Raw genomic sequence first — 26,433 nt, forward strand, 5'->3', positions numbered from 1 at the left:
CACACACACACACACACACACACACACACACACACACACACACACACACACACACACACACACACACACACACACGTGTGTGTGTGTGCGTGTCTGTTTTAGTCTATCATGCAGAAGCACAAATTTTCCAATGCTTGAGATCCCAATTAGCTAATCTCTTGACTTTAATTGCTGCTTGTTTTGTCGAGGTTTGTGTTCCTGATAAAACAATCAGCTAATCGAGTTTAAGTTGACGAGAGTATGCAAACATAAGGGACACGGGAACAATTAGATATATGCCAATTGGATAGAGGAGAGGCAAGAGAAAAACTATTATTTTTTCGAGTGACAGTAAATCCATGCAAAAAAAAAACTGTCAGATGGGAGAAACTGAAATTATTGCGGAATTTGAATTGGTTTTATGTCCGCTCTTCTTTTTGGTCACTTTAAATAACGGCTTGTGTCCATTATCTGCACACATAATTGCAATATTGATTTTCCCCTGGTGTTTCTTTCTTTGACTTGTCACTGTCATTGTTCCAAAGATGCTCTTGAAAGTAAAGGTTGACTCTGCTCAGAATAGCTGTTGTGGTGATGGGGATGGACCACTTACAACCAATTTATACTTCATCATACGACATCGTTGCATGGCAACAATACTGTAGCAGATCCACAAGCTCGCAGCGCATTGTGACATGTCACAAGCTTGAAGATCTGATATTTTAGGAGGAAAATGTGTATAAATGCTTGTAAACAGATACATAGACAGACTTACAGGTACATCTATAAAGATACAGGCATGAAAAATGCATGTCAAACGTTGTGATATGATGAGCACATATTCAGACTACATAGTAGGCTGACGGCATGACATCCCTTGCAGTGTTTTGCTTGCTGTTATTGTACTACATGACATCACAAACCAGACCATCTATTGTTCAAACAAAACAAAATCACCAAATCGAGCTTCCCTATGAATAGTGATTACACATTCAAAACACAAACACCACACATTGCACTGCAGTAAATGTCACCAGTGTTGTTTTTGTTTGATCTCACGGATATCAAAGAGTGGGGGAAAGGCTCTGTGCTATTGGGGAGAATCTGGAGAAAAGAAATAAATAAAAAATATGCCATGGCGAAACGGCATCAGGGACCTGCTGAAACATGCATGCACGGTGAACTTGAACGGAGTTGTCAGGCACGATGTGTGCTCTTCTGATCGTATAGATTTGCAGAGAGAATGAACTCACCACAGGAGTCCAGAGGCAGAGGAGAGCTATCACACATTCCGTGTTAACGTCTTAGCATTTTCTCTGATGTTCCACTTGGTGCTAGGGGGCTAATGAAGATGTATGTTTTTACTTTTTATGTGCCTATATACAGTATATTGAACAAATCAACAACTGGATGTATTTTGTATTCATTTAGCAAAGGAAGGTAGAGAGTGGGGCATCCACTGCAGTGGAGGAAATTATTAAAATATGTAGGGTATACCTCTAATTAGTAGTACCAAGGTATAATTATGTGTATGGAATAAACATGTAATCTTAAAAGGAATAAAAACAGGTAATCATAAGGGGAAATGTAATCATATAATGTGCGACTAAATATTAACAGGCCTCACTAAAGCTAAAATCATGGAATTAGTAAATATTTATTGAAATTAGAGTATAAAGTACACAGAGGCATCTTTCTCCCAACGCGTGCACGCGCGTGCATGCACACACTCTCTCTCAGGTCCCCAAAGCAGGTCAGTTCGACTCGACTGTGCAAACAATGAGATGGCAGGATGGTTACGTACACATACAGGGTTCACACACCACACACACACACACACACACACACACACACACACTAGTTGATCTAAGTAAGAGTACATACTGACTGGCTTATTTAATAAAATACACACATACTGTAAAGATGATCTCATAATGATTGGCACATTTAATTGAACACATCGACACATACACCCACACACCCAGGGGGGGGGCAGAGTCCGGAAGAGAGGGCCAACGCGACACTCCAAAGAGGGAGGACCCCTGAAGAAATGAACTATTATGATAGGCTATATTCACAAACTTGGAAATACTAAATATTTCTTTCGGCCCATGGAATCGTTACTCTCTCATGCCGTAAAAGAGGTCTACTGGTGGTCTAATCGGTAAACTTCTGTCGGTAAACGGTATCATTGATTGTATATCCATATTTGATTCATTATGATTGTAATAGGCTCAAATTCTATTGTTGTAGATATAGGACCAAACATAACTGTACATTAGTTAATAGGGCTTTGATTATTAAAACTTATAGATAATTATTATAACTCATTTGTTGTGTGTATTCATTCTAGAGGTTTTGGCACGGATTTTGGACATAATCATGCAAAACGAACGCGTATTGATATCTGGTTTTCTGTCTGTACCTCCTTGAGGTCAAGGGTGAAAGGCCAGAGGTTAAAATCTTCTCTAGCAGTCACCCACTGACTGTAGTGGGTGATTTTAATAAAAAGAACATTTGTAATGTTGTATGCTCTGCGTCTAAATAACACCGTTATTCTCATTCTATGTTGTGGTTACATTATGACCGTAAAATCTATCTTTCATCTAAAGTCTTTTTCAGTTACAGTGGTCGTGTAATGATAGAGGAGCTTTTTCTGGCATGGTTCAAGTCTGCTCATATTTTTGAGGGTAAGATCAATGTTAATTACTGCCAATTACTAAGGCCTGTTAATGATCAGGGCCCTATACATTTATAATGGTGATAGTTACATAAAGCTCTCATACAGTAAATGCTCAATTATGACGATGTCTGGACGTTACACCGGCTGTGGCTTTCTGTATGGTTATATTATATATTTTGAGGTATTTGTACTTTACTTTAGTATTTCCAATTTCCAATACTTTTACTTCTACACCACTACATGTCAGAGGCAAATATTGTACTTTTACTCCACTACATTAATTTGACAGCTTTAGTTACTTTGTAGATGTGATTATTATTACAAAACTACATTGCCCACTTACATTACCCCTATACATTTGGCCATTTGAAAATAGCCGATTTACAAGCTCACAATGCGTCGTGATGTGCGGCATTGTGAGCTTGTACCCTATTTTCAAAAGATGTGTATACAGTACATTTGAAAACTTGACATAAGATGTATTCAATTCATCACCTGGCCACTCATGGGGTATTGTTCTTATGGACACTACACTCAAATTAATGCATGGTATTTCCTTCCTCCCTTTCTTTTCTTTTTTTAACCAGAAGCCATATACTGTAGGGTTTATTGATTCAGCTGTCATACAGAAACCATCATAATATTCTGGTGAGGTTCAGTTCTATACTGTACACAATACATTGCATCAACTTGCTTTGAATTGCATTTCCTTACCATTCGCATATAGTAAACTACAGTATGTACAGTGTGTATACAGCACACAAACACACACACACACGCACGCACACGCACGCACGCACGCACGCACGCACACACACACACACACACACACACACACTCACTCACTCACTCACTCACTCACTCACTCACTCACTCACTCACTCACTCACACACACACTCTGTCTCTGCTTCACTGGTATTAACCCACCATCGTACAATTATCATTATCGAGATTGATTTGTTTAATTTGGATGATTCAGTTCATAAGGCCACGTTTGAAAGTTATATCACTGTTTTGACTGAGTTGTCAATTAGCATTGCAGGGTGGATATATTAGTTCTAAGTTATCTGGAATCATTTTCATTAACATTTTATTTGTAATATAATTTCCCTCCAGTCAGCAATTCATACAGTTGTAGATGTATTGTTTTCCTGAAATAATACAATTCATTTTCAGTAACAAAACTTCCCACATTTTTATGCAACCATCGTCCTTATTTCCATGACCAATATCGAGAAGCGAAATCTTTGCATGTAAACTTGACTGTCCCCTGGATGTCGTTGGCATGTCTCAGATGCAATTTTCTCATTTATGAATAATTCACTAGATATTATTCCAAAGGTCATCTTAAAGTAATTAGTATCCTGCTGTTGACTAAACAGCCTCAAGGTACCTGATGGCCAGTTTAATTACAATTTGAAATGAGGACCCTGTTTGACAATCGCTATACTGTATGTTCTGCAATGTTCCAACAGATGACACCTTGAGAGCTATGTAGGCTTATAATAAGTATCAAGCTCGTTAGCAGAAAATATGTGCGCGTGGTTGATTGAGTGTGCTGTTAAGATCACAAAAGTTCTTGTTAGCGTATTCTCACTGAGAATAGGTTGCAATTACTGGTGTATAGCTGTATGTATGTGTGTTTTGACAGCGCAGATATCCTTGGCATAATCATCATCTCATGATAAGCCAATTACCACGGAAAACTAATGGGCCAGCTCGTGGGCAATTGTCTTTTAGTTAATTGAGAAGGACAAAACATAATGTTACAGAGCGATGACACGGTCCAGTAAACCATTGGCTTCTTACAAGGTGCAAGACATGTCTCTTTGTGTCGCACAAGTTAGGAGTCATCGCCGACAGATCCTGTCATGTCCTATTGTCACGAACATCAACCTCTGAACTCTATGCCAGAGGTTTGTTCTCTGAGGGCTATGTATTCAACAGAGAACTGTGGCAGAATCTTTAAACCAAAAGGGCCTCCGGTAAGGTACAGTAGCCCAGGGCGATGGGGAAGGTACTGCAGACTTTGAGTCATCAAGGCTGTAATGGACGGATGGATAGGTGGGTGTAGACAGACAGGCAAACTTTTCACAGCCAATGACCAAAAATAATGTACCGGTATATCTTTGTAGTAAAGTTCACATGTCATGTCTAAATCAGAGCTGTCACTCTTCAAAATGAATTTGGAATTGAACCTTTTATAATGTCATCTAGGGCTGGGTATCATTCAAACATTGTCGGTACTGTGTCCCGTACCAATACCTTGATTTCTGAATGATACCAATTTTATGAAATGCAATTTTTCAAAAAGGTAATTTCATTACATATTATAGTACTATACTGTACATTAACATAACTATTAACTCTTTATCCATTTTCATTGAAGAAAACATCATTTTGGATAAGAACAATTACATACATGCAATATACTGAATACTTTTTGCCTCACCGGCAAGCATTGTCGTGACTTTGTTAAACAAATTACCTTTATTAAAAAAAATCTAACGAAACGTAACATTTAACAACATCTGATAACGTATTAATCATTCCATACAGAATATAGTACTGTAAGAAGCTGAAATTAAATGGAAATGTCAGTTTTTGCTGCAGTACTGCTCTCACAATTCTAATCATAGGAATGATTTAGGAACGTTGTACAGCACGACTCTTATTGTGGTTGACCAGGTGGAAAGTATTTGTGAACTTACGTGCCAAAGACTTAATTAACTAATTAACCTGTTGGTCAGAAATTATAAATGATGTAGTCTTGTTTGAGAAAAGAACTGAATTTAACACCTGCCATGGATGTACTAAAAGAAAAAAACTGTCCCCAGCCACAGAGCTTCCATTTGTGTGGGTGTAACACATTAGGTGTAAACGTACTTAAATCCCACAGGGACAAATGGTGTGATTGTCTTGTGTTTGGTCCGGTAAGAAAGAGGAGAAAATGCCAATAACACTTTTTTATGAACAAACTGGAAGTACTTATTTGGCGATCTGTGAGAAAAGTTGTTGTGTACAGCACTGTCCTTTTTCAGTCATAGTTCAGTCATAGTTTTAGTCATCATGGCTTAGTTTTAATTTCGTTTCCATTTAGTTTTCGCCAGTGAAAAAAGGTAGTCGACAGACATTTTTCGTCATAGTTTTAGTCGACGAAAACAACACTGACCTCCATATACGTTGCATATACGTTGCTGTATAGGCATTAAAGGGAACACAGAAATACATTTGGTACAGTTCAACTGAATTCTAACACACCTCTGATATACATGCCAAGTTTGAAGTCAATCGGTCAGGCGGTGGTCAAGTTATGCGAGAGGCATTAACATTTATAGATAGATGAAATGTATGCATAATTCATATGATATGGAATACTAAATGAGGGCAATTTCATTAGCAAATATAAATACCTACATTACAGAGGAGAAAATGGCAAAATAGCAGCAGTGTATGACCCCTCATTTCAATGTGAAATAATATCTAACTCCATGTAGTTTCCTGATTTTTCTTTTCTTTTTTCGGGCCAGTTTTTAAATAAACCAGTGATTCACATCCTTTAATTAATGGATGATGTCAGGGCGCATTCCACATGGCAGAGTAGAATGATAATTTCCCCATGTTTGTGCTATACCGATTGTAGTTGCTCCCTCTGGTGTTGTAGCTGTGGCCCTGTGTGTCACTCACTTTGAAGAAGTAGTTAGACAGGTGCTAGGAATCTGTCAGTGTCTTTTTACCAAAGTGTAATTTATTATCAGAGTCAAGTCAGAACCGAGGGCTTCCTCAATCTGCATTTTGTCCTCGCCAGAAACCAAGAGGTCTTCTATGATTTGTAGGATAATTGCTGTAAGTGAAGTATTGATATGCCAAAACCACAGCATAAAATGAAGGACAAGCATAAACCATTCTTACTTTGAAGACTCAATATTTAATGGCTCAAGTAAAATTCCAAGAAAATCATTTTACCACATGGAAAGTCATAATTTTTATTATCATTATTTTATTTATTTTTCATAGATTTTGGTGGGATATCTTACAAAGGCATGACAACACACATATAGCTTTAACTGACCAACACATAACCGCTGGCAAGCATTTTAGCTTTCTTTCAAAGCAACCTTGACCTACTCTCACCGATGACTAATTTACAAGCATATACTTATATCTCATAGCAGGTTTTTGATATAGTTTTTATACAAGATACATGTGTGTACACAAAATATCCTGGCAAGACACATGCCAGTATACAGACATGTGTGGGTTCGCGCACGCACGCACGCACGCATGCACGCACGCACACACACACACACACACACACACACACACACACACACACACACACACACACACACACACACACACACACACACACACACACTATGTCTTATGCACACACCTTCCAACACAGCAATATTATGCATATAGCCATTTACAGTAGAACAGAGATTGTCGTCTCATCATTTCATATTTTAAATTCCTCTTCATCGCCATACTGATCCAGCGATTAACCTGTTACTCATTATGTCATTCTAGTGTGCCACCTGTTTTTATAATTTCGTAGGGGTACTGCTATATACAATTTAAAATGTTTCACATTTATGTGCACTGTATATGTTGTAAGCACACGTCACAAGGTTTGAATGTGTATACTGTGTAACATTTTGATGTCAACAGACACACAGAGCGGTAAACATCAATTCTGATATTGACATGGAATCATGAATTACGTAATCAAAGTGTCAAAAAACAGCTTTGCTGGTCCAAACAGCTCATGCATATAATGAGGCAGGTTGACACGCGGTGAACATGACACATACTTTTCGAATCTAACGTCGCTGGAAAACCCAAATCATTGAAAAAACATTTGACATCCAGGCTTTTAGTATACTATTAGTATGGTCTGGGGCTTTAGAAAAGTACAAAAATGACGAAGGGGGTGTAATCATGCAAATAAGTGATCTCTTCTAAGCGTTTTTCAGCACTTTCAGGTTTAATTGTCCACTGTCCATTCATAGTTTGTGAAACATTAAAACCTTTGGCAACAAGTGACACCATTTACTAAGAAGACTATGTGCCACTTATCCACTGAAATACTAATACACATTCATATTGCATTTTTTCTTTTCTTTTTTTTTCTTTTTCTTAACAAATGTTGATATCACCATTGTACTTCTACATGGGACACAGTCGGTACTCAAACAAAATCAGAGACTGCAGGAGACCAAAAGGAAAATAATAATCATCTATTGTTTTGTATCCAAAATAACATCCTATTAATGTACATTCATGCAGATGTTTCCATTTTGTTTAAAATCAGTTTAATTAGATGCCAAAAAAAAACTTTATAACATTTAAATAACGTTTTGTGGACAGAGAGTGCTAAAAGATTGAGGGGTATCGGCTACATAATGCATTACTGCATTAATGCTATACATGTGATTCAGTATATATTTTTAAACAAATCACTTTAAAGTTTCTTACTATAAAATACAGTGACAATATGCCATCACATTATGTATGTACTGCTCGTCTCTCTCAACCAGATACAAAATTACCCATTTTGTTATTGTGAAATACTCCCACAGCCACTCAAAAAAAGGTATTGTTTCTTGACTCTGCAACCACAACCCAAACCAATATTTTTTTGTTGTTTCACGATAACGAGAACGTGACATAATAAAGCTGGAGAAAATAATATAAATTCCTCAATTAAACCCTAATTAGATTCCCAAACATGGGACATTCATAAGAAGGTTTATTTAATTTTGTTGTTTGTTTTTGAGTGAAAATTGAATTCATTTTCCCAATTGACTCGAGATGGATGGTATTGGTCCTGACTTGCCCTTGACCCATTGTGCTTTTGACTGATATAATTTCACTGAATCACGACACAATCCTCTTAATAATTATAGCAGTCTTGACCCCAGGTGTCACGGAATAGTAGCAGCAGCCAGGAGCGTGCAAACACAATTTGACTTGGCCCATCCCTAGAGAATGTCACCTTGCATTATAGATTTACACCTATTCCCAAGTCTCTGATATCGCTAGAAAATGATTTCTCTAAGCTCTTTAGCTGAAAGCCTGGCTTGGAGTATTAGACAGAATCATTATATTATGTGTGTTTTTTATATTTAATTTAGGGATGGTGCAGTTTCACACAATTACAATAAAACTGTCAGAACAGGGACCCTATGTGTTGTACACAGTTTATAGCCAATGGCTGTTTCCAACTCCTGTCCCTAGTTTGGCATTTTAAAATAGAGTATTTGTTTTAAAGGATATGGGAGATCAGTAAACTTGATGAGTGTAATGTTGTTTAATTTTATCATGGACTATAGGAATGTTGTAAAATGAATGTCACTTAGTGCTTTAAACCAGTAATGATCCTAAACACACCCATTCACTTCTCAGCTTAGAGTCATTAGCAGCATAGCAATATTATACGCAACAGATGTGGCGCTGGAGAAGAAGCTGGCAGTGTGATCACACCTGAACATGATCAACAATCAGTCATAGGGTAGGGGGCCCGATAAAAGAGCTTTTTACCCAGCCAGGCCCATTGCGACTTACTGCTGTTCTGTCAGCATCTATACGAAGTGGGAGGTCGATATATTAAACTGTGAAGAGAAACTAAACAGCTTGAAAATGCTGAATTCTTAATTAATACAAAGAACATTAGAGTTGTTAATTATATGATGAATTGCTGCAGGAAGAAGTCAAAAGAAGCTTCTATTTTGGGGACACTGTCCGCACTCTCCTGTTGCTATGGCACGCATTACAGGTTTCTGGCTAGGCGGGAGCACCATTTTAGATCTTTCAACAACAATGAGTACCGCTATGAAGATCACACAGTAATTACACTGTTGTGAGAATGTCGTAATTGGCTCCATACCACTTATCGTGTGTATTGTTCTGAGTGATGAAGAGTGGAGAATGTGAGAAATACAAAGAGAGGAGGAAAACAAAGGCATCATTTCCAACGTGCATCTGTCTGTGCCTTTCTAGACTAAGCTAATGAGATAATGTTGGGTATAAACAAATATTAATAGAGGTGGCAGAGTCTGAGCAATCACCATATGGAAAACATCTTGGGTGTGACTGTGCAAGTGTGTTTTTTACTTTAAGATGTTGTGTAAGGAGGTGTGTTGAAAACATAGAGTACCATAGAATACCGGTGCAGCCTTCTGTTGGCCTAGATATGCATTGTAGACTTTTTTTTTTACCCTTCTACAGTCCCCTGACCAAAATAGACTTCTGAAACATGTTCCGGCTAGAGGGAAGAGACATCTTCTACAAGGAGTTGGAGCTGCATGACATACTAAGCAATACTTCACCAGAGCTTGAACATAAACATCCTCCACCCAGAGCTCACAATTAGCATTTAGCCAGATTCAGCTTGCTCCATACAATACGCTCTATTATTTGCATTTGTTTATATGCAAGGTAATTGTCTTTCACTTTGCTCGCTGTTCCACTGAGCTGGGGTTCAGTGAGTGTGAAGCGCACAGAGTCCTTTCTGATGATTAAAAACAAACATCACCAAACTGAAGGCAATAACATCATTTTTTTTCGTTTTTCATTTTTGTTGTTTTTTTGTTTTGTTTTGTTGTTGTTTTTTCTGTGATGGAACTACTTTGGTATAGAATAACCATTTACATACTACAGTATACATGGATCTGGTATGTAAATACTTAACATCCTTCCTTCAAAAGGTTCACTTTTTCGTCTACATGACATCATCTTAAAAGCAGCCGCTGCTGGGTTCTTTTCGCTTGCATGGAGCTGATCATAGTTTGTCAAACGCACGCACAATGATCAAAGAGTCACTGACAGAGCAATCTACGGATAGAGTGGTGTGTATGTCGGACTGACAGATGCTCTTTGTTTGTCTTACAACTGGTGCTCGTGTAAGAAGGAAGCGCTACCGCCGTGGCTGGAGGTCTGCTGCCCGGGTGTGGAAAAGCTAGCCAGGGGGATGACCTTCACAGGGTCATCTTTCTTACTGTGTCTATCCAGGGTGTGGTAGAACTGTGGCCGGCTGATCCCTTTGTCCAGTTCATCTTTTTTGGGCACAGACCTGCCCAGGGTGTGACGGCCATCCATGAGCCCCATGCTGCCTTTGCCACCCCGGGCCCAGCTTTGCTGGAAGCCGAAGGAGGGGAGTGGGGTATTGGCAGATGTGGTGGTGGCAGTGGTGGAGGTGGGGCTGTTGCTACCGGGAGACTGGAATGGGGCCAGGGCAGGGGGCATCCAGCAGCTGTCAGAGTGGCCCAAGATCAGGCACTCCTGGGTACAGGTCTCGGAGGCCTCAGCCAAGGCTTTCTGCAGGTTCACCTCTATAGCTGATAAGAAAGAGAGAGAGCGACAGACAGACAGACAGACAGACAGACAGACAGACAGAAACAGAGAATGGGAGAGAGATAATTAATTAACCATGCCACCAAACAAGGCTGAACTCTGAAGATAGAGTAAGTGCAGGTGGCGTTACCCTGCTTTTACTAGAGCACTCTAAAAGCAGAGAATGAAATTGTAAATCATGAAGTAAATAGAATAAAGTTGTCCTTTTATCAGCGGTTGACCCGCAAACTGTTGGCCTTTTAGCAAAATGAAAGTCATGATAAATGTTTCATTTCATGTTTGTAATGAGAAAAGCAGCAGCAGAGCATTTAATTTCCATTGGTATTCCCCTGACTCTGTCTGTTTACCTACAATATGCAATGAATTCCCTGTAGCTTAATTAAAGTTAGATGGGGAAAAACTGTCTCTCTGTTTGTGTCTTAGATTGGCTTATCTGTATTTAATATTTAACGGAGATCTTACAAAAACATTGTTTATTTGAATAGCGGCACACCTCAAACCCCTTTTGATCTTTCATAAGACAAAGGCAGAATTGTAGGCGCAGAATAAAAACCACATGTCTACCTGTATCCTTGGGATGTGTATTTAGTGAGCATGTTTGCCACATTCAAGGTGGTAATGAATGCACTATAGTTGAGAGCGACCGCATTTGATTTGCATGCGTTGAAAGGCGGGGGTCGGGGGTTCGGAAAGTGAGGGAGCACGCGGCGAATGGGCGAGGCTAAGCACTCAAACTATCTTATCTCATTATGCCTGCACTGACATCACATGTGGAATGAGTCCGGGACGGGGGCCTCGGCATTGAGCCCCAGCAATAAAGCCTGTCAAACCAGATAATTAGAATGTAAAACAGTATGCACTGAGGCAGTGCTATGCATCCTATGCTTCGCAAAGAAAAGAGGGGTCCTCGCTCCAACATCACATCACTCCTCCAGGCCTCAACTTCAAGCTGTCACCTAGAAATAATTCAACATATTTGCATAAGTAAGAATGCTATCAATAATTGAGCGGTCTTAGGCCCTGCTATAGTGCAGCCACCGTTTCCCCTCATGTAGACTACACATTCTGCATGCTCTGTTTAACTCTGTTCCCCAGATGTCGGCAGATCTCAAACAAGGTGTCTTGTCACCTTGTTTATTGTTTCATGTGGTTCTGCAAATGTGACTAATATTCTCATTGAATAAGATTCAAAAGATTGAAGGAAACAACTTAGGCTTTAATTATGGTAACGGTGTCGGAAAATGAATCTCCTGGTGTGAGTTGTGGGGCTATATTTGGAGTGTGTGCATGTAGCCTACCTACGTGGAGTAAAATCTGTCCTCCATATTGAACTGGAGCCTTGGAGCAGGAGTGTATAAATCCCCTGAGCGGTAAATGTGTCACCTTTCAGAGGGTCACTAACTTCATTAAGGCAAAAATGCATGCCGCTCACTCATTCTCTGAGCAAGCACAATAGGTCTGAGCCAAGTCCTTGCTGTTCCCTGACTCAATCTTTCCCCAAGTGTTTTCTGCTGTTGTCAATGCCTTTTCAAGGTATTGCCTTTTTTGATGGCATAATGCTATTAGTATAGACTTCTTATTTCATAGGCATGCCATGCACTGACACACACACATGCACATACAAGTGTACATGTACATATCTTTGCTGCCGGGAAGAAACGTTTCATCTCCCAATTTCATCCTATTATGTCCTATATTTTATAATTATTTTGTCTAACAGTCCCCCCCCCCCCCGTCCCCCCCCCCCCCCCCCCCCACCATGTTGAAAGTGGTTACGTCTGTCTGTGAGATAAGTGAAAATAATTAACAGAAGCTTGTGACTAAATAATTACTGCATTGGATTTATTGAAATTTAAGTTTTATTTCCCCCATTTCCTGAAATGTAACAGTTTTGGACATACAAGGTTTCTGCCCAACAGCAATGACATGCATCTTAACCAAGGTGTTTTGCTCCTTTCTCTATCTTAAACGATCAGTGCATGTAAGGGGGAAGCTGTCTGTAATGTGCTTTACACATGAAAGGTATGCCGTGGCTCCATGGCACCCTGGGTGAAAACTACATGAACTCACAGTGCTGCTGTGTCAACAGCCTTGAGTGCTTCCATTTTTTTTTGCATCCAGCATTTCACATTAAACAGCTCAAAGAGATGTAGCCCTGTGCCAGTTTCTATTCCGTGGGGATAGGTTGGCTAGGTGGTGATGATGGTGGGGGCGAGCACGGACTGAGTGATGTCGCTGACAGCTTTAGCTGGCTGCTTTCGTCAGCCAGAGGCACACCGTTGCCTGGCGTGTGATGTGTGCTGCTTAAGTGAGTGTCTTTGGTATTCAGGGGAAACAACTGTACCCCTGCGGAGGTTTTGCAAGGAATCACACGCAACTGATACCGCAGGTCCCCTGTTGATATGAACCCTCTTTTCCCCTTTTCCTTCAAGGAAATTTGAATGACAGACAAGCAGGGATAATGGCTGACGATGGGGGATAATAGATTGCACTGTTGAAATCGGGCATACCTCCACCTACCCAACATGATTCAGCGTAGTTTGAATAGTGCTGATGTGATTGAAACAGACACAACCTTACTCTGGAATTCAGACTTTGTAGATTCGAGTCTATGTCCATTAACCTAATACTTGGAACAAATGACTGTTGACTCCAAATTCTGCACAGCACCCAACTCCCAGATCCACCGAATAGCCTACGGGCTAGTGTGACTGTGAGATCATAAGGACATCTATTATCCATGTTCTTAGGTTGTTTCTCCAGATGCCCTGTGGGAGCCCAGCCGGGCTCCTAACTGATCTTAAGGGCTTGCGCAAGGTCAATACCACAGCGGTAGCCCACGGCCACCCCATTCTGCAACATCAACACATCCTCAGGCAGGCCAGAGATCGAACGCGGATGTGTCCACCTTCGACTGACCTTCTGTCCTTACAGCAAAACTTAACAGCTTGTACAAACATTTGACGCGGGTAAAACACGAGATATGATAATAGTACTGTAAGGGTTCTCGTAGAACATAGACGGTGGTTTATTACTTTAACTGCATGCATTGTGAGATCTCTGCAGATGATGTACTTTTACTATTTAAGCACTTACCTGCAGTGTAAGCACATGATTTCCTGCATCTTAGTCATATATCCTATTTGAACAGATGATATCCAGCTTCCCCAGCATTGGTGCCACCGATGCTGAATGAAGGTACTCTACAGTAATGCTGATACTACAGTAGGAAGTTATAGCAGAACGCTCCAGCAAGATGACAATAAGCTTGACTTAGGAATAAAGGTTGCTGATTTGATTTAAAGATCATAGCCAAAGCATGACTGAATCCCAAGAGGTAGTGCCCTTTCTTTCTTCGTAATGCAATATTTGGAATGTTGACTTCGTTATTTGCATCTAAGTATTCTCTTTTTCTTACAGCAGTGGGCATTCCATCTGTTTTATTTTTCTATGATCAACATGAAATTCAATAATGCAAATGTCAGACAGACAGACAGACAGACAGACCATTTGCCACACTATTATAGGTCTTCATTACAATTGTTAAGGGAATTTACCATGATTGCTGATTGGCTTATTGACAGAGGTAGTTACATCTTAATGAGCTACACATTAAGGTCTGTACACGTGTCATGATTCCACTCATTATGTTAGCATGCACAAATGCATCATTGCTAATTAAAAGGATAATTGCACGCATCTAGGACATTAAAATCATTGCACAACCATCAGGATGGCATATGCCCCAGCTCTGACATGCACAGTAACGATTGACACAAGGTACGAATGATTTACTGTAGCTTGGGAAACTGTAAAACCCATGTATTTAATTACAGATGAAAGTTGCATGCATATAGCTATACTGTACCTCCTATTTAAGTTACATCTAATCTTGATATGCACACCGCATGGGCTTAATTCACTGTTCTTTACTTCAATATCCTGTCAACCCTTTCAAAGGAACCTTGAATAGCAGAGTAGCAAACTCATTTATATGCAGGAATCCATCTTCAACATTTTTTATAGTGAGTTTTAATTGGGTCTCATACGGTGTCTCACTCCCAGTCCAATCGTGTACCTTGTTGAAATCTAAATTCCGACCCCAAAGCATGAATTAATGGTGAACTATTGGAAAGAAGATATTTAATTTCTGATCTCTGGCAGCATGTGACAAACATGGGATTTATATTTAGGCAAAAAAAAGGTTTCTGTTTTGAAAACATTTAATACAGTATGACCAGTCTAAGCCATATCACTTCATGCAGCCTCCCTCTTAATTAATTCAGGATCCGCAGGGTTAACGGTGCCAGAAAAAAGAAAGCAAAGAAGATTACTGAGCTGTTTGAGATGTTTAAACAAGTGACCTTGACTCCCATCAATAGTCATGGAAAAATATTAGTACCACAGTACCACTAATGGTGCACTCACCACAAGTACCATAATGTTACTATTCTCTTCTTTCTTGTTTTGTACTGTATGATAGACAGATAGAGCATGAGATGGTGTGGGATACAGAGACATCTAGAGAGGCAGAGAGACAGGAAATGTATGTTTGTCCACATCTGGAGAGAGTGGAAGAGGAAAATGTGAGCATGTGGATGATTCGGTCAAACAAATGAAAGGGAATACGTAATTGGGTTTGTAATTACCTAGACTATCCCTTCACGGACCTAGCCTTGTACCTACTCACAAAACGTACAATCTGGATATGGAAATGAACGGTCATTAATAATAATAGCGGTATTAAAACCGCTGGGTGTTGCGCAGGCAAGCGAGAGCCATTTCTCCAATCAAAGTACTTTAATAATCACTGTTGGAGAAACTCATGTATGACATTCACGGAAGCACAAATCTCTAGCATCCCACTTACAAGCACAGCACTGTTCCACTGAGGATCATACATGTGAATTATGTTTTTGGCGCACATCATGTGATTATAGGATCATGGAAATGATGCACACAAAGGGCATTTGGGTGGAGGGTGTCCAGGGTGTGTGTTTACATCCCAATGGTGCCGGCTCCAGCTTGCCTCCAGAGCATCTAACTGTCCAGAAACATTATAGACTGTAAAATGAACGGACATAAAGAGCCCAATTGGTTTCTAGAGATCACTTTTTCGGCAAATTGAAATCCGCCGTCTTTGAACTTCCGGTTCCCAAATGAAATCGGAAAAGACTGCTATGAATTGGCTGCAACCGCAGCGAGGGCGGGGTCTTCACTTGGTAAAAACCAGTACTAGAAACATACCCTGCATTATTGTTCATTTGAAAATGAATGGGACCATAATTTACTAATTTACTGTGGACTAACCGCTGTGACCACACCCCGATCCACATCAACGGGGCGGTGGTGGAGCGGGTGTCCAGCTTCAAGTTCCTGGGTGTCCTCTCTGAGGACCTCTCATGGGCTCTCAACTGCTCCACGACTGATACCCCCTTCCGTCCCCCCTTCCTCCTTCCCATCTGAACTCTCATGCTCACACCATACATACACTAGCATGTTATGACTTATGGCTTGTGTGGGTGGGTGTGTATATATATGCATACTCCTTATTTATATTTATACTTCATTGTCTATTTTTCTATTTATTATATATTACTGTACATTCTGTACATTCAACAAGTGTATTTATTCCCATTACTGCATTACTGTATTGCACTTGGACGCCACTATTCATTTCATTGTCAAAGTATTTGTATACTATGTGCAGTGACAATAAATTGAATCTAATCTAATCTAAGCGCATATCATACCATATGAGCTTAAATTCCAACGACGGAGCTTTGCCCACTGACAGAAACACAACTGGCCGTGTTCGGGGAGGGTTGAATGGAAGGTCACTTTGACCTCCTGGCGGGGGCTCCTCACTGGTGGATGAGGCAGTATTGTACAGCATAGTAGCTGCAAACCATATAGACCTCTGCTGGGAGGATTCATTGGAAAAAGGGGTAGAAGTTTGCTACTTTACATTATGAAAATTGGAAATTATTCAAACTATAACAATTTTATAGTAAGGTGTGAATATATAATGCTGTAACAATGACACTCAAATATTCTGTCTATAGGCCTACTAGAGCTCGGATGTGATCAGCTTCACAGATATGTGGCCCAATCTTTAGTATCTTACCTTATGAATAATCTTATTAGCCATTTTTTATTATTTTGAAAAGCATTTTAAAATAGTGAAAATAGCCGATAACCATAAGCTCACAACTATTTTAAAATGTTTTTCAAATAATAAAAATGTCTAATAAGATTAGCCATAATGCATAAGTCGCCGTGCAAAATAGGGTTCCAAGAATGTCTGCAAATTGTATTAGTTATTTTCTCTGCCTGCTAAACTCAGTGCTTTGTTTTTCAGTACCTTATATGAGGCAGAAGGTAGCCTAGTAGCATAATCCCTGGCGAAAGCAATAAGAGCTGTCATTGTCACTGGTGACAAGGGCATGGGTGAGGAAGTAAATATTACATTGTGTCAATAAAAATAAAAGCTCTTTGGAATGCCAAGCAAGTGTGCAACTAGTCACTATACCACAGAGATCAGAAGTGTCATGTAGGATTCTGACTTGTGTTAAGATTTCAAAGAGGCCATAGCTGGGGGGGTTTGAGACATCTTGTCAAGCCCTATACACACTCACCATGATACAATTATGTTGTTGTGATGTGATGATGTGCAGCAGTCAGACGGAAATCACCTCAATACCGCCACAGAAACACCATGGCACCAGATGACTAATCTATCCTATAATGGCTTGTACGTGTGTGCCGTCGAACCATGAATTCAGAAGAATGATCCTCCACGGCCAGAGAGGCGTCCAAAGTGTGTAGAAACAGCAAGGCTACCCCTCGTATTTCCTACCTTGCTCCCATTTTTTTTCTTTTTTTCTTTTTTTTACTACTTAGCAAAAACAAATAGTGCCAGATGTAATGAATGGCCTTCTTTTAAAGGAGACAATATGACTCAGATAAGAGGGGAGTGGGGTCGTCCATATATACTCTGGACTAATTACATTTGAAGCATTTACTGAGACACCTCTGACAATGGTGAGTCTCTGAGCCTCACACGTATTTATCAGCACTTGTGGGACCCATACAGTTCCTCTCCTGCAATCCATCTAGCCTTGTCTTCCCTCGACCCCTTCTTGCTTTCCTAGTGTTTGACCCGTTGTAGCTGAAAGTAATTGCAGGCAGAAAACAACATCTAATGATTACTTTATCTAGGAGTCTGAGAGAGAGTGAAAAGTCACAGACAGGTACTTTCAACAAAAGGAGGAGGCCCCTTTTTTTGTTCCTACCCTCCCGACACACAATTTCAGACAACAAAGAATATTATTGACTTGGCTGAGATTAGAACACCAAAACAAATAACAAAGCACAGAAAGGGGACAAAGAGCACAAAGGGAGAAATAATCCCTCGAACAGGCTGACGCCATGCGCTTCTTTCTTCCTCTTTGTTGGCACTGATTAAAGGCATGTTTTGGGTTGAAGTGGCCATTTGAAAACTAAACATATACAACATGGCCACAATGTATAGACTTAATTGAATGTAAATTCATCCCTGTCCCAGTCACCTTTGTTGTCAGTGTGGTCGACAAACACCACCTCCAAAACTTTAACACCAGCTCAGCATAAATCGGTGCACAGAAAGGCAGACCTCCGCATCAACAATAACAACAGCGTGATTAACCAATCAACTGAGAAGTTGATTGTGAGATGTAGCCGGTCCACAGCAGCATCTTTCTCCCCGCCACTTGACCTTTTATTTCTATATTTTTTATTTTGGGGGAGGGGTAAAAAGAGAGACTAGTGAGAGATTATAGTGAGAGACTAGTGGTCGATTGCATCTCCTTCATTATGGGTGGGCTGCTATTGGGCCAAGCCTCTCTATCTCTGGAAGAGAGAAGAAAGATTGTGTCAACACAATCAGTCCTGGCCAAATACCCAGCATGGTCCAGATAGATGAGAGGTGCAAACACCATAACAATCTGCAATCAGCGCTCATCACGATAATGACACACTGAGGCACAGCGATGCAGCGGGGGGTAGAAACTAGAAACCAATGCAAACGGAAACACATGGGGTTCTATCTTGCACCGTCCCTTACCTGCTGGCACTACCCCCAGGCCCCCACCCATGAATTACGCATTTAGCAGCTTGCACTATCCGTAAGCGAAATCTTGCGGCCACACTACCCACTATACTGTACATTATGCTGACTCCTTTCACAGGTCTCATTCTCTCCTAATTCTCCACGAATCTCTGTGATTCTAATTTTCTTATAGTCAGCAGAAGTGAGAGTGTCAATTCCTTGAGTCAATTGTGTTTATATAAGATGATGTGTATTCAAAGAAGACGATATTCTTTTGGTTTCATTATTGTAACGCCCAAACCAAACCTATGCATAATGTAATTGATAGCGGAGGTGTTTTAGGAATAAAGGCTGGTGTCCAAGATTAAAAAAATTTTTACGGGGAACGCCTATTACACAATGCTAAATTCTCAAATTACTGGTTTAAGGACTCAAGGATGCAAGATAGGGCCCATAGTCTAAATTCTTTGACGGCACCCTACATTCGCCAGATTTATACTTGGCTGTGTGCCCTGTTGTGCACCAAAAATAAGAGGGAGGGCAGAATCCATTTGTACCGGCCGGCCCGTCGGCCGGTGCGATGGGTCGGCCGGTCCGTGGGTGGGTCGGCCGGTCCGTGGGTGGGTCGGCCGGTCCGTGGGTGGGTCGGCCGGCCGAAAAAAGAAAAAAAAAACCTTTTTTTTACCGAAATGGTAACTCATGTCATTCCTCTACCGTTTTGGACGGGGGTGGGCTCATTTGAATCGTGTCGCCCCCCTGGGGGCGTCTTTGGGGGTCTCAAGGTTCGGGGACCCCAGGGACCCCCAAATGGTAACTCTGTCATTCCTCTACCGTTTTGGACGGGGGTGGGCTCGGGGGTCCCCGAACCTTGAGACCCCAAAGACGCCCCTAGGGGGGCGACACAATTCAAATGAGCCCACCCCTGTCCAAAACGGTAGAGGAATGATAGTTACCATTTGGGGGTCCCTGGAGGTCCTTGAGGGTCCCTGGAGGTCCTTGAGGGTCCCCGAATCTTGAGACCCCCAAAGACGCCCCCAGGGGGGCGACACGATTCAAATGAGCCCACCCCCGTCCAAAACGCAGAGGAATGAAAGAGTTACCATTTGGGGGTCCCTGGGGGACCCCGAACCTTGAGACCCCCAAAGACGCCCCCAGGGGGGCGACACGATTCAAATGAGCCCACCCCCGTCCAAAACGGTAGAGGAATGACAGAGTTACCATTTGGGGGTCCCTGGGGGTCCCCGAACCTTGAGATATCAAATGACCACCCACGGACCGGCCGACCCATCGCACCGGCCGACGGGACGGCCGGTACAAATGGATTCTGCCCTTGCTGGAGGATAACTTATCTACAAGCTTACAACGTGTCGCATGGTGAGCTTATACATTTAGTATTATTAGGCTACAGATATTGTTTGGTGGGAGACACCAGCACGCAACTAAATTTAAATCTGTCATATTTGTGTTTGTGTGTGTTCGTGTGTAGCCTACTGTAAAGTTACAGTAAATGTTTGTTTATATTTTCTTGTAAATGCATGTGTATGCGTTCATGAACATATAGTGTAGATATATGGATGTGGATTGTCAATGACAGGGAAGTAATACATAAATGCATATTTACAAGAGCAAAAGAAATTCGAATCTCGCTTAAAATTCATTGCACATAGATGAATGTCTGAGCATTTCCATATTTCCACAGATAATGGGAAGTCGAAGAAATAGAAAGAAAAAGATTGCAGCAGGGAGGGCGGTGGAAATATTATATTATATAAAAACAAGAGAGATCTGATATCTACTGGACCTGCTAACTGTAGTCTTACAATTGCATACACAAGAAATTCCTTCCATATGAAATTATGAAAACTTTTAAGTCAATTAAGTTGCCAAACCAGTTTTTATTCATGTATTATTCTTTTGTTATATAAGTTCATTCAAAGTGAGAAAGTTAATTTCTGCAGTGCTCTCACATTAACTGCTGTGACATAATGGTCAGCAGTTCTCGCTACATTGCACACTGAACTGTATAGACAGAAATTAACGGATGTTTTTCAAACCACAGGCGGAAAATAATAAATTAAGTCCTTCTTCCACACAAGTGGAAGATGCTGAGATGAAACCGTATGCCAGCCAAGTGCCACGCTACATCCCGGGTCATGTAACAAGCAAATTCATCACACTGACCCATTGCCCCCAATTATTATGGAAAACAAGAATGAATCAAATTAACATTGAAGGAGTCCCTCTATCTGACAGAGTGTCTGCGTAGCCGATGGATTCAGCAGGAGGAGAGAAGCGGGTAATAAACAAGGTGCCACTGCATATGCTATATATCTTGCAGTCATTGATGATTAGCTCTGTTTTTGCTTAGCCGTACATTACTGTTATTGCCTCCATGCTCGGGCAGATAGGGAGGGGATACAAAGACATTGGCATAGTCCATCTTTCAACTGATAACTGGCAGGCTGAAAACAACTCAGCACTGTTGTTTTGGAGCATGAGTGATCTGGCCTCAATGGAAACTATAATTTCTTTTACGATATACTGTAGCTGAAAGGAAGGCCTGCTGTATAGTTTTCTATTTTAAAAGCTACCTGTGTGTGTGTGTGTGTGGGTGCGTGCATGCATCCATCTTTAGTATCGGCAGCTATCTTAAAAGTGTGTCAAAGTATGGACATGAAATATTCAGTCTCCAGAAAGGTGAATCCTGTGTCAAATGAAAATTACTCAAGCCCTGCTGTTTTGTACTGACAAGCAACACTGTAAATACATACTATTAAGTCTTCATGTGAGGAGAGCACCCATACGCACATAATCCCTTCTCTCTATCCCATTCAAAAGAACTTACTGTGTACTCAGTAAGTATTAGTTGGAGGCATTAGTGCTGGGCAAACACATTACCCATATCAACGTGTTGTGTCGCATGGTGATTTTTTTTTATATGGGAGGCAGGCTCTCTCCAGATCCCCCTGTGCATGTACACTTTAAAGGTTTCTTCTTTTTTTAAGCCGGTGCCGTCCCTCCTCCTGGGGACAACTATTAATTTTTCACTGAAACCTCCCCTGAATAATGAATCCTGTCCTATTTATATGCCGTGATAAGTCCACTGAATGTCTAAAAAGGGGTTATCATGAAAAGGGTAAGCTTTCAGAGAAAGACCTGTTCTTGCTTAACATGTATAATTCATCCACATCGCCATGTTCTTGTCTCTCTCTCTCTCTGTGTGTGTGTGTGTGTGTGTGTGTGTGTGTGTGTGTGTGTGTGTGTGTGTGTGTGTGTGTGTGTGTGTGTGTGTGTGTGTGTGTGTGTGTGTGTGTGTGTGTGTGTGTGTGTGTGTGTGTGTGTGTGTGTGTGTGTGTGTGTGTGTGTGTGTGTGTGTGTGTGTGTGTGTGTGTGTGTGTGTGTGTGTGTGTGTGTGTGTGTGTGTGTGTTGGGGAGGGGAGGTATGTCATATACTGTAACGTATCACTGGTATACATGAAAGCATAAACAAGGCTGCACATTCAGTGAATCACAGCAAGAAAATAAATAAATAATAATAATCTATACCGTTCCATTTTAACCCACCAAAAACACACAAACCCCCCCCCCCCACACACACACACACACCCACCCCTACCCAAACGAGAGACGACGAAAGTTCAGATACTGTATATATGCATTTCTGATGTACTGCTCAGGCCTGGCATGACAGTTACACTCTCTCACCAGAGTCACATGGGTACTCAGTGGCTGGTGTTAATGTTTCTGTCGCTACGCACTTGATTTCGGTGTGCTGCTGAGCGCACTCCCTGTCACTAGGCTCTCTCCCTAGTGACTGCATGTCACTGCATGACTGAGAATCAAGTACAGTTCATATTTTTAAGGGCTATATGGACTATATCTAAAGCAGAGGCACAGAAACATGTGTAGAGCAGACCAGGGGTTCCCAAACCTTTCCATGCAAAGAACCCTGCAGCCCCACACTACCCATTCTTGGAAATCTCTGTTGTCAAATACAGTGACGCTCCAAAACAAGCGTTGATAATTGTTGCATGCATTTGCATGTATTAACAGTATAAGGTGCTGATTGGTTGTGGCACTTATCTGCAAAACCATTTGGCCCCATGGTGATGTAAAAGCAAAGCATATTTATAACCTCTTAACACTTGAGTAATTAAAATAATTCTGATTCAATTATACTTCCACCTGTACCAAAGCCAATGGATGGGAGGGGGAAAGAAGCCTTGTTAGGGGGCTTCAAGGGTTATGTTATTTGTGTGTTTTGTGTGAGGCCTTTTTTGGTTTATGTGTATGTTTTGAGTTTACTGTATAAGGGCACAATGATGGGTTTGAACGATGACACTTTAATTATACTTTTATTTAGAGTCAACAGCCATGACCAGTGGATTAGAAGTTAAATTAACATCGTGGAACTGCAGAGGGTTGCAAAAACTCAAAAAAGTTAAACAGGTTATGGGGAGACTGAAAGATTTACAATCAAAAATAATATTTTTACAGGAGACACATTTGGAGGCAAGGGAGGATCTTAGGATTAGGAGGAGGTGGCAGGCTGAGGTTTTCTCAGTACCCTTTAATACTCAGGCTAGAGGAGTTTTGACTCTTGTTCACAGGTCTATTCCTTTTAAGGTCACAAAGGTAATACCAGACAAAATGGGTAGATACTTGATCGTTCAAGGTACTCTCTTTACAGAAAGTTTAATTTTAGTCAACATTTATGCACCAAATGCAGATGACCCGACGTTTTTCAGCAATCTATTTATTCTTTTGACATCACTTAAAGGGCATTACGTCATTGCGGGAGACTGGAATTGTACTCTGGTGCCAGATAAGGATGGAACATCTCAATCGGATAAATCTCATAAAAGGAGTAGGGAAATAATTCACCAATTTATTAAAGAACTTAATTTGAAAGACATTTGGAGGGAAAAATACCCGGACACTTCAGTGTACTCCTGTTTCTCTAAAACTTATGGATCGTATAGCAGGATCGATTACTATTTAATCTCTGCAAATTTGGCTTACAAAATTAAGGACTGCACATATGATAGCATCTTAATTTCGGACCATGCTCCCAACAGCCTGATCTATGTGGATCCGGGTCTGAGGCGGGATCCCCCTAAATGGAAATTCCAACCCAAATGGTTGCAGGATTCAGAGCTGATGGACTTTCTAGAGCAGCAAATAGACTTGTACTTTGCAGTAACACATTGATTGCTAACTTTTGAAATTCTACTCAGGATTGCTTCTGCTAAGCGATTAACATTGGACTTTTTAACTTTTTAGGGGCCCACAGCGAGGGGCCTCTTATAGCACATCGCACATTGCATAAATCAAAAGGAAGCCAAACTAGTCCACTTCAATTTAAAAAAAAATATATGATTCTACCATCTTCCATTCTGGAGATATTGACCTTTTTCTAAAACCTGCTTTTCACTGCACGCTGCTCTTTTGAAAAAACAGCAGAGATATGGAAGGTTGAAGTTGACAGACATTGACGGACAGATATAAAAATGAACACAAATAATATCATATACATACTACACACTGAATGAAAGCCCTGAATGTCTACTTTTAGGAGGAAAACAAATACACATGGTCCCATGTATAGTTTGTCAGTAATTGGCTGTTGAATGCAGCTTGCGCCCACCAGAGAGGATTTCAGAAAATGCATGGACCTGAAGAACCATTATTCACAAAATAAGGCCTATAGCGACATGTACATACTATATACCGTATGAAACAGAAGACTCTCTGCTTTCATAAGAAAAATACTTCTACTGTAATAATAATACAAATCACACCCCTGTGAAGTGAGCAGTGCAATGTTGCACAACATTGCACTGCTCACTTCACATGGGTGTGATTTTTATTATTATCTTCTGTTTCATACGGTATATAGTATGTACATGTCGCTATAGGCCTTATTTTGTGAATAATGGTTCTTCAGGTCCATGCATTTTCTGAAATCCTCAGAGTATTTTAGACAAGACAAGGAACTGACAACTAAATATTCACAAAATAAGGCCTATACATACTATATACCGTATGAAACAGAAGACTCTCTGCTTTCATAAGAAAAATACTTCTACTGTAATAATAATGAAAATCACACCCCTGTGAAGTGAGCAGTGCAATGTTGCACTGCTCACTTCACAACATTGCACTGCTCACTTCACATGGGTGTGATTTTTATTATTATTACAGTATTAGTTTTTTTCTTATGAAAGCAGAGAGTCTTCTGTTTCATACGGTATATAGTATGTACATGTCGCTATATGCCTTATTTTGTGAATAATAGTTCTATAGGTCCATGCTTTCTCTAATCAGACCAGTGTGTGTCCAGTGGAAACCTCGTATGAATCTGATCTCAGGTCAGAATGGGCTAAAGTTCTCTCTGAAAAAGAGAATTTTATAAATGAAATGGATTCAATAGTCTAGTATTGACAAACAGTATATGGGATATGTGTATTTTATTTGTTTTCCTCCTAAAATTAGACATTTAGGGCTTTCATTCAGTGTGTAGTATGTATATGATAATTTATTTATGTTTATATCTGCCTGTCATGATAACGTCATGATGATGATGATTCTATGCACATATGTGATCATTGTCTCAGTAAACAAAATCAACAGATCGTTTGATAGCATAACAGTGACTTGAGAGGTTGACATGTCTGGACATGAACCACAGGAGCGACTCAACTCGCAGTGGGGGGGGGGGGTTCCACGACATGTCTGGACATGAACCACAGGAGCGATAAGCGTAGCCCGGCTGGCTGTGATTTCGACAAAATGACAGACAACACGATGGCTTCCGCAGCTTAGGATTGTATTAGTTATCCATTACAAACGGGTCGATTACGTCCCAGACGCCTTATCACTGCAATTGGCTGGCGAAGGCGCTATGGCGATTATGGTGATCAACTGCCGAGAATCTTTTTTCCGAGAATGAGAGTAGCATTGCAAACTGCAAAACGATCGATCGCAACTCGCAGTGTGGGGGGGGTTCCACGGTGTGATATCTGCTAGCCTAGTATACTGCTTCTTTGTCCAAACATGGCTGACGCGACGGCGAAAAAAAGACAGTTGGTCAGATGTATACTGCTTCTCCTATGGCGGTCCTTCGAGAATACGTCATTCGTTTCGCGTATACCTGTCCGTGTGCGTGAAATGGCGATCGACCGTTGGAGATTATTATTGGTTTATATACGGGTTTATATTTCCGAGAATGAGGCGGCAGACCGGTGAGTTGTCGTTGGAAAGAATTAGAGAGGGCTGTGTCGAGTGGATCTGTGTGAATGAGTGGGGGGGGGGGAGAAACTG

At 40.8% G+C, this 26,433-nt stretch overlaps 1 protein-coding gene across 3 annotated transcripts in view; it reads right to left on the minus strand.

Annotated features, from left to right (window-relative positions):
* Positions 1-10,553: 10,553 nt before the first annotated feature.
* The window catches only part of pcdh11 (protocadherin 11), a gene marked incomplete at both ends in the record, with an annotated part of 161,994 nt that continues 146,114 nt past the window's right edge, over positions 10,554-26,433 (minus strand). For all 3 annotated transcript variants that reach the window (XM_083785335.1, XM_083785334.1, XM_083785333.1), the window contains one exon: positions 10,554-11,005. In XM_083785335.1, coding sequence (XP_083641461.1) covers positions 10,554-11,005 — 452 coding nt within the window. The remainder of the gene's footprint in view (positions 11,006-26,433) is intronic.

Source organism: Protomyctophum parallelum (genome assembly GCF_964188405.1).
Source record: "Protomyctophum parallelum genome assembly, chromosome: 16".
NCBI classification, from domain to species: Eukaryota; Metazoa; Chordata; class Actinopteri; order Myctophiformes; family Myctophidae; genus Protomyctophum; species Protomyctophum parallelum.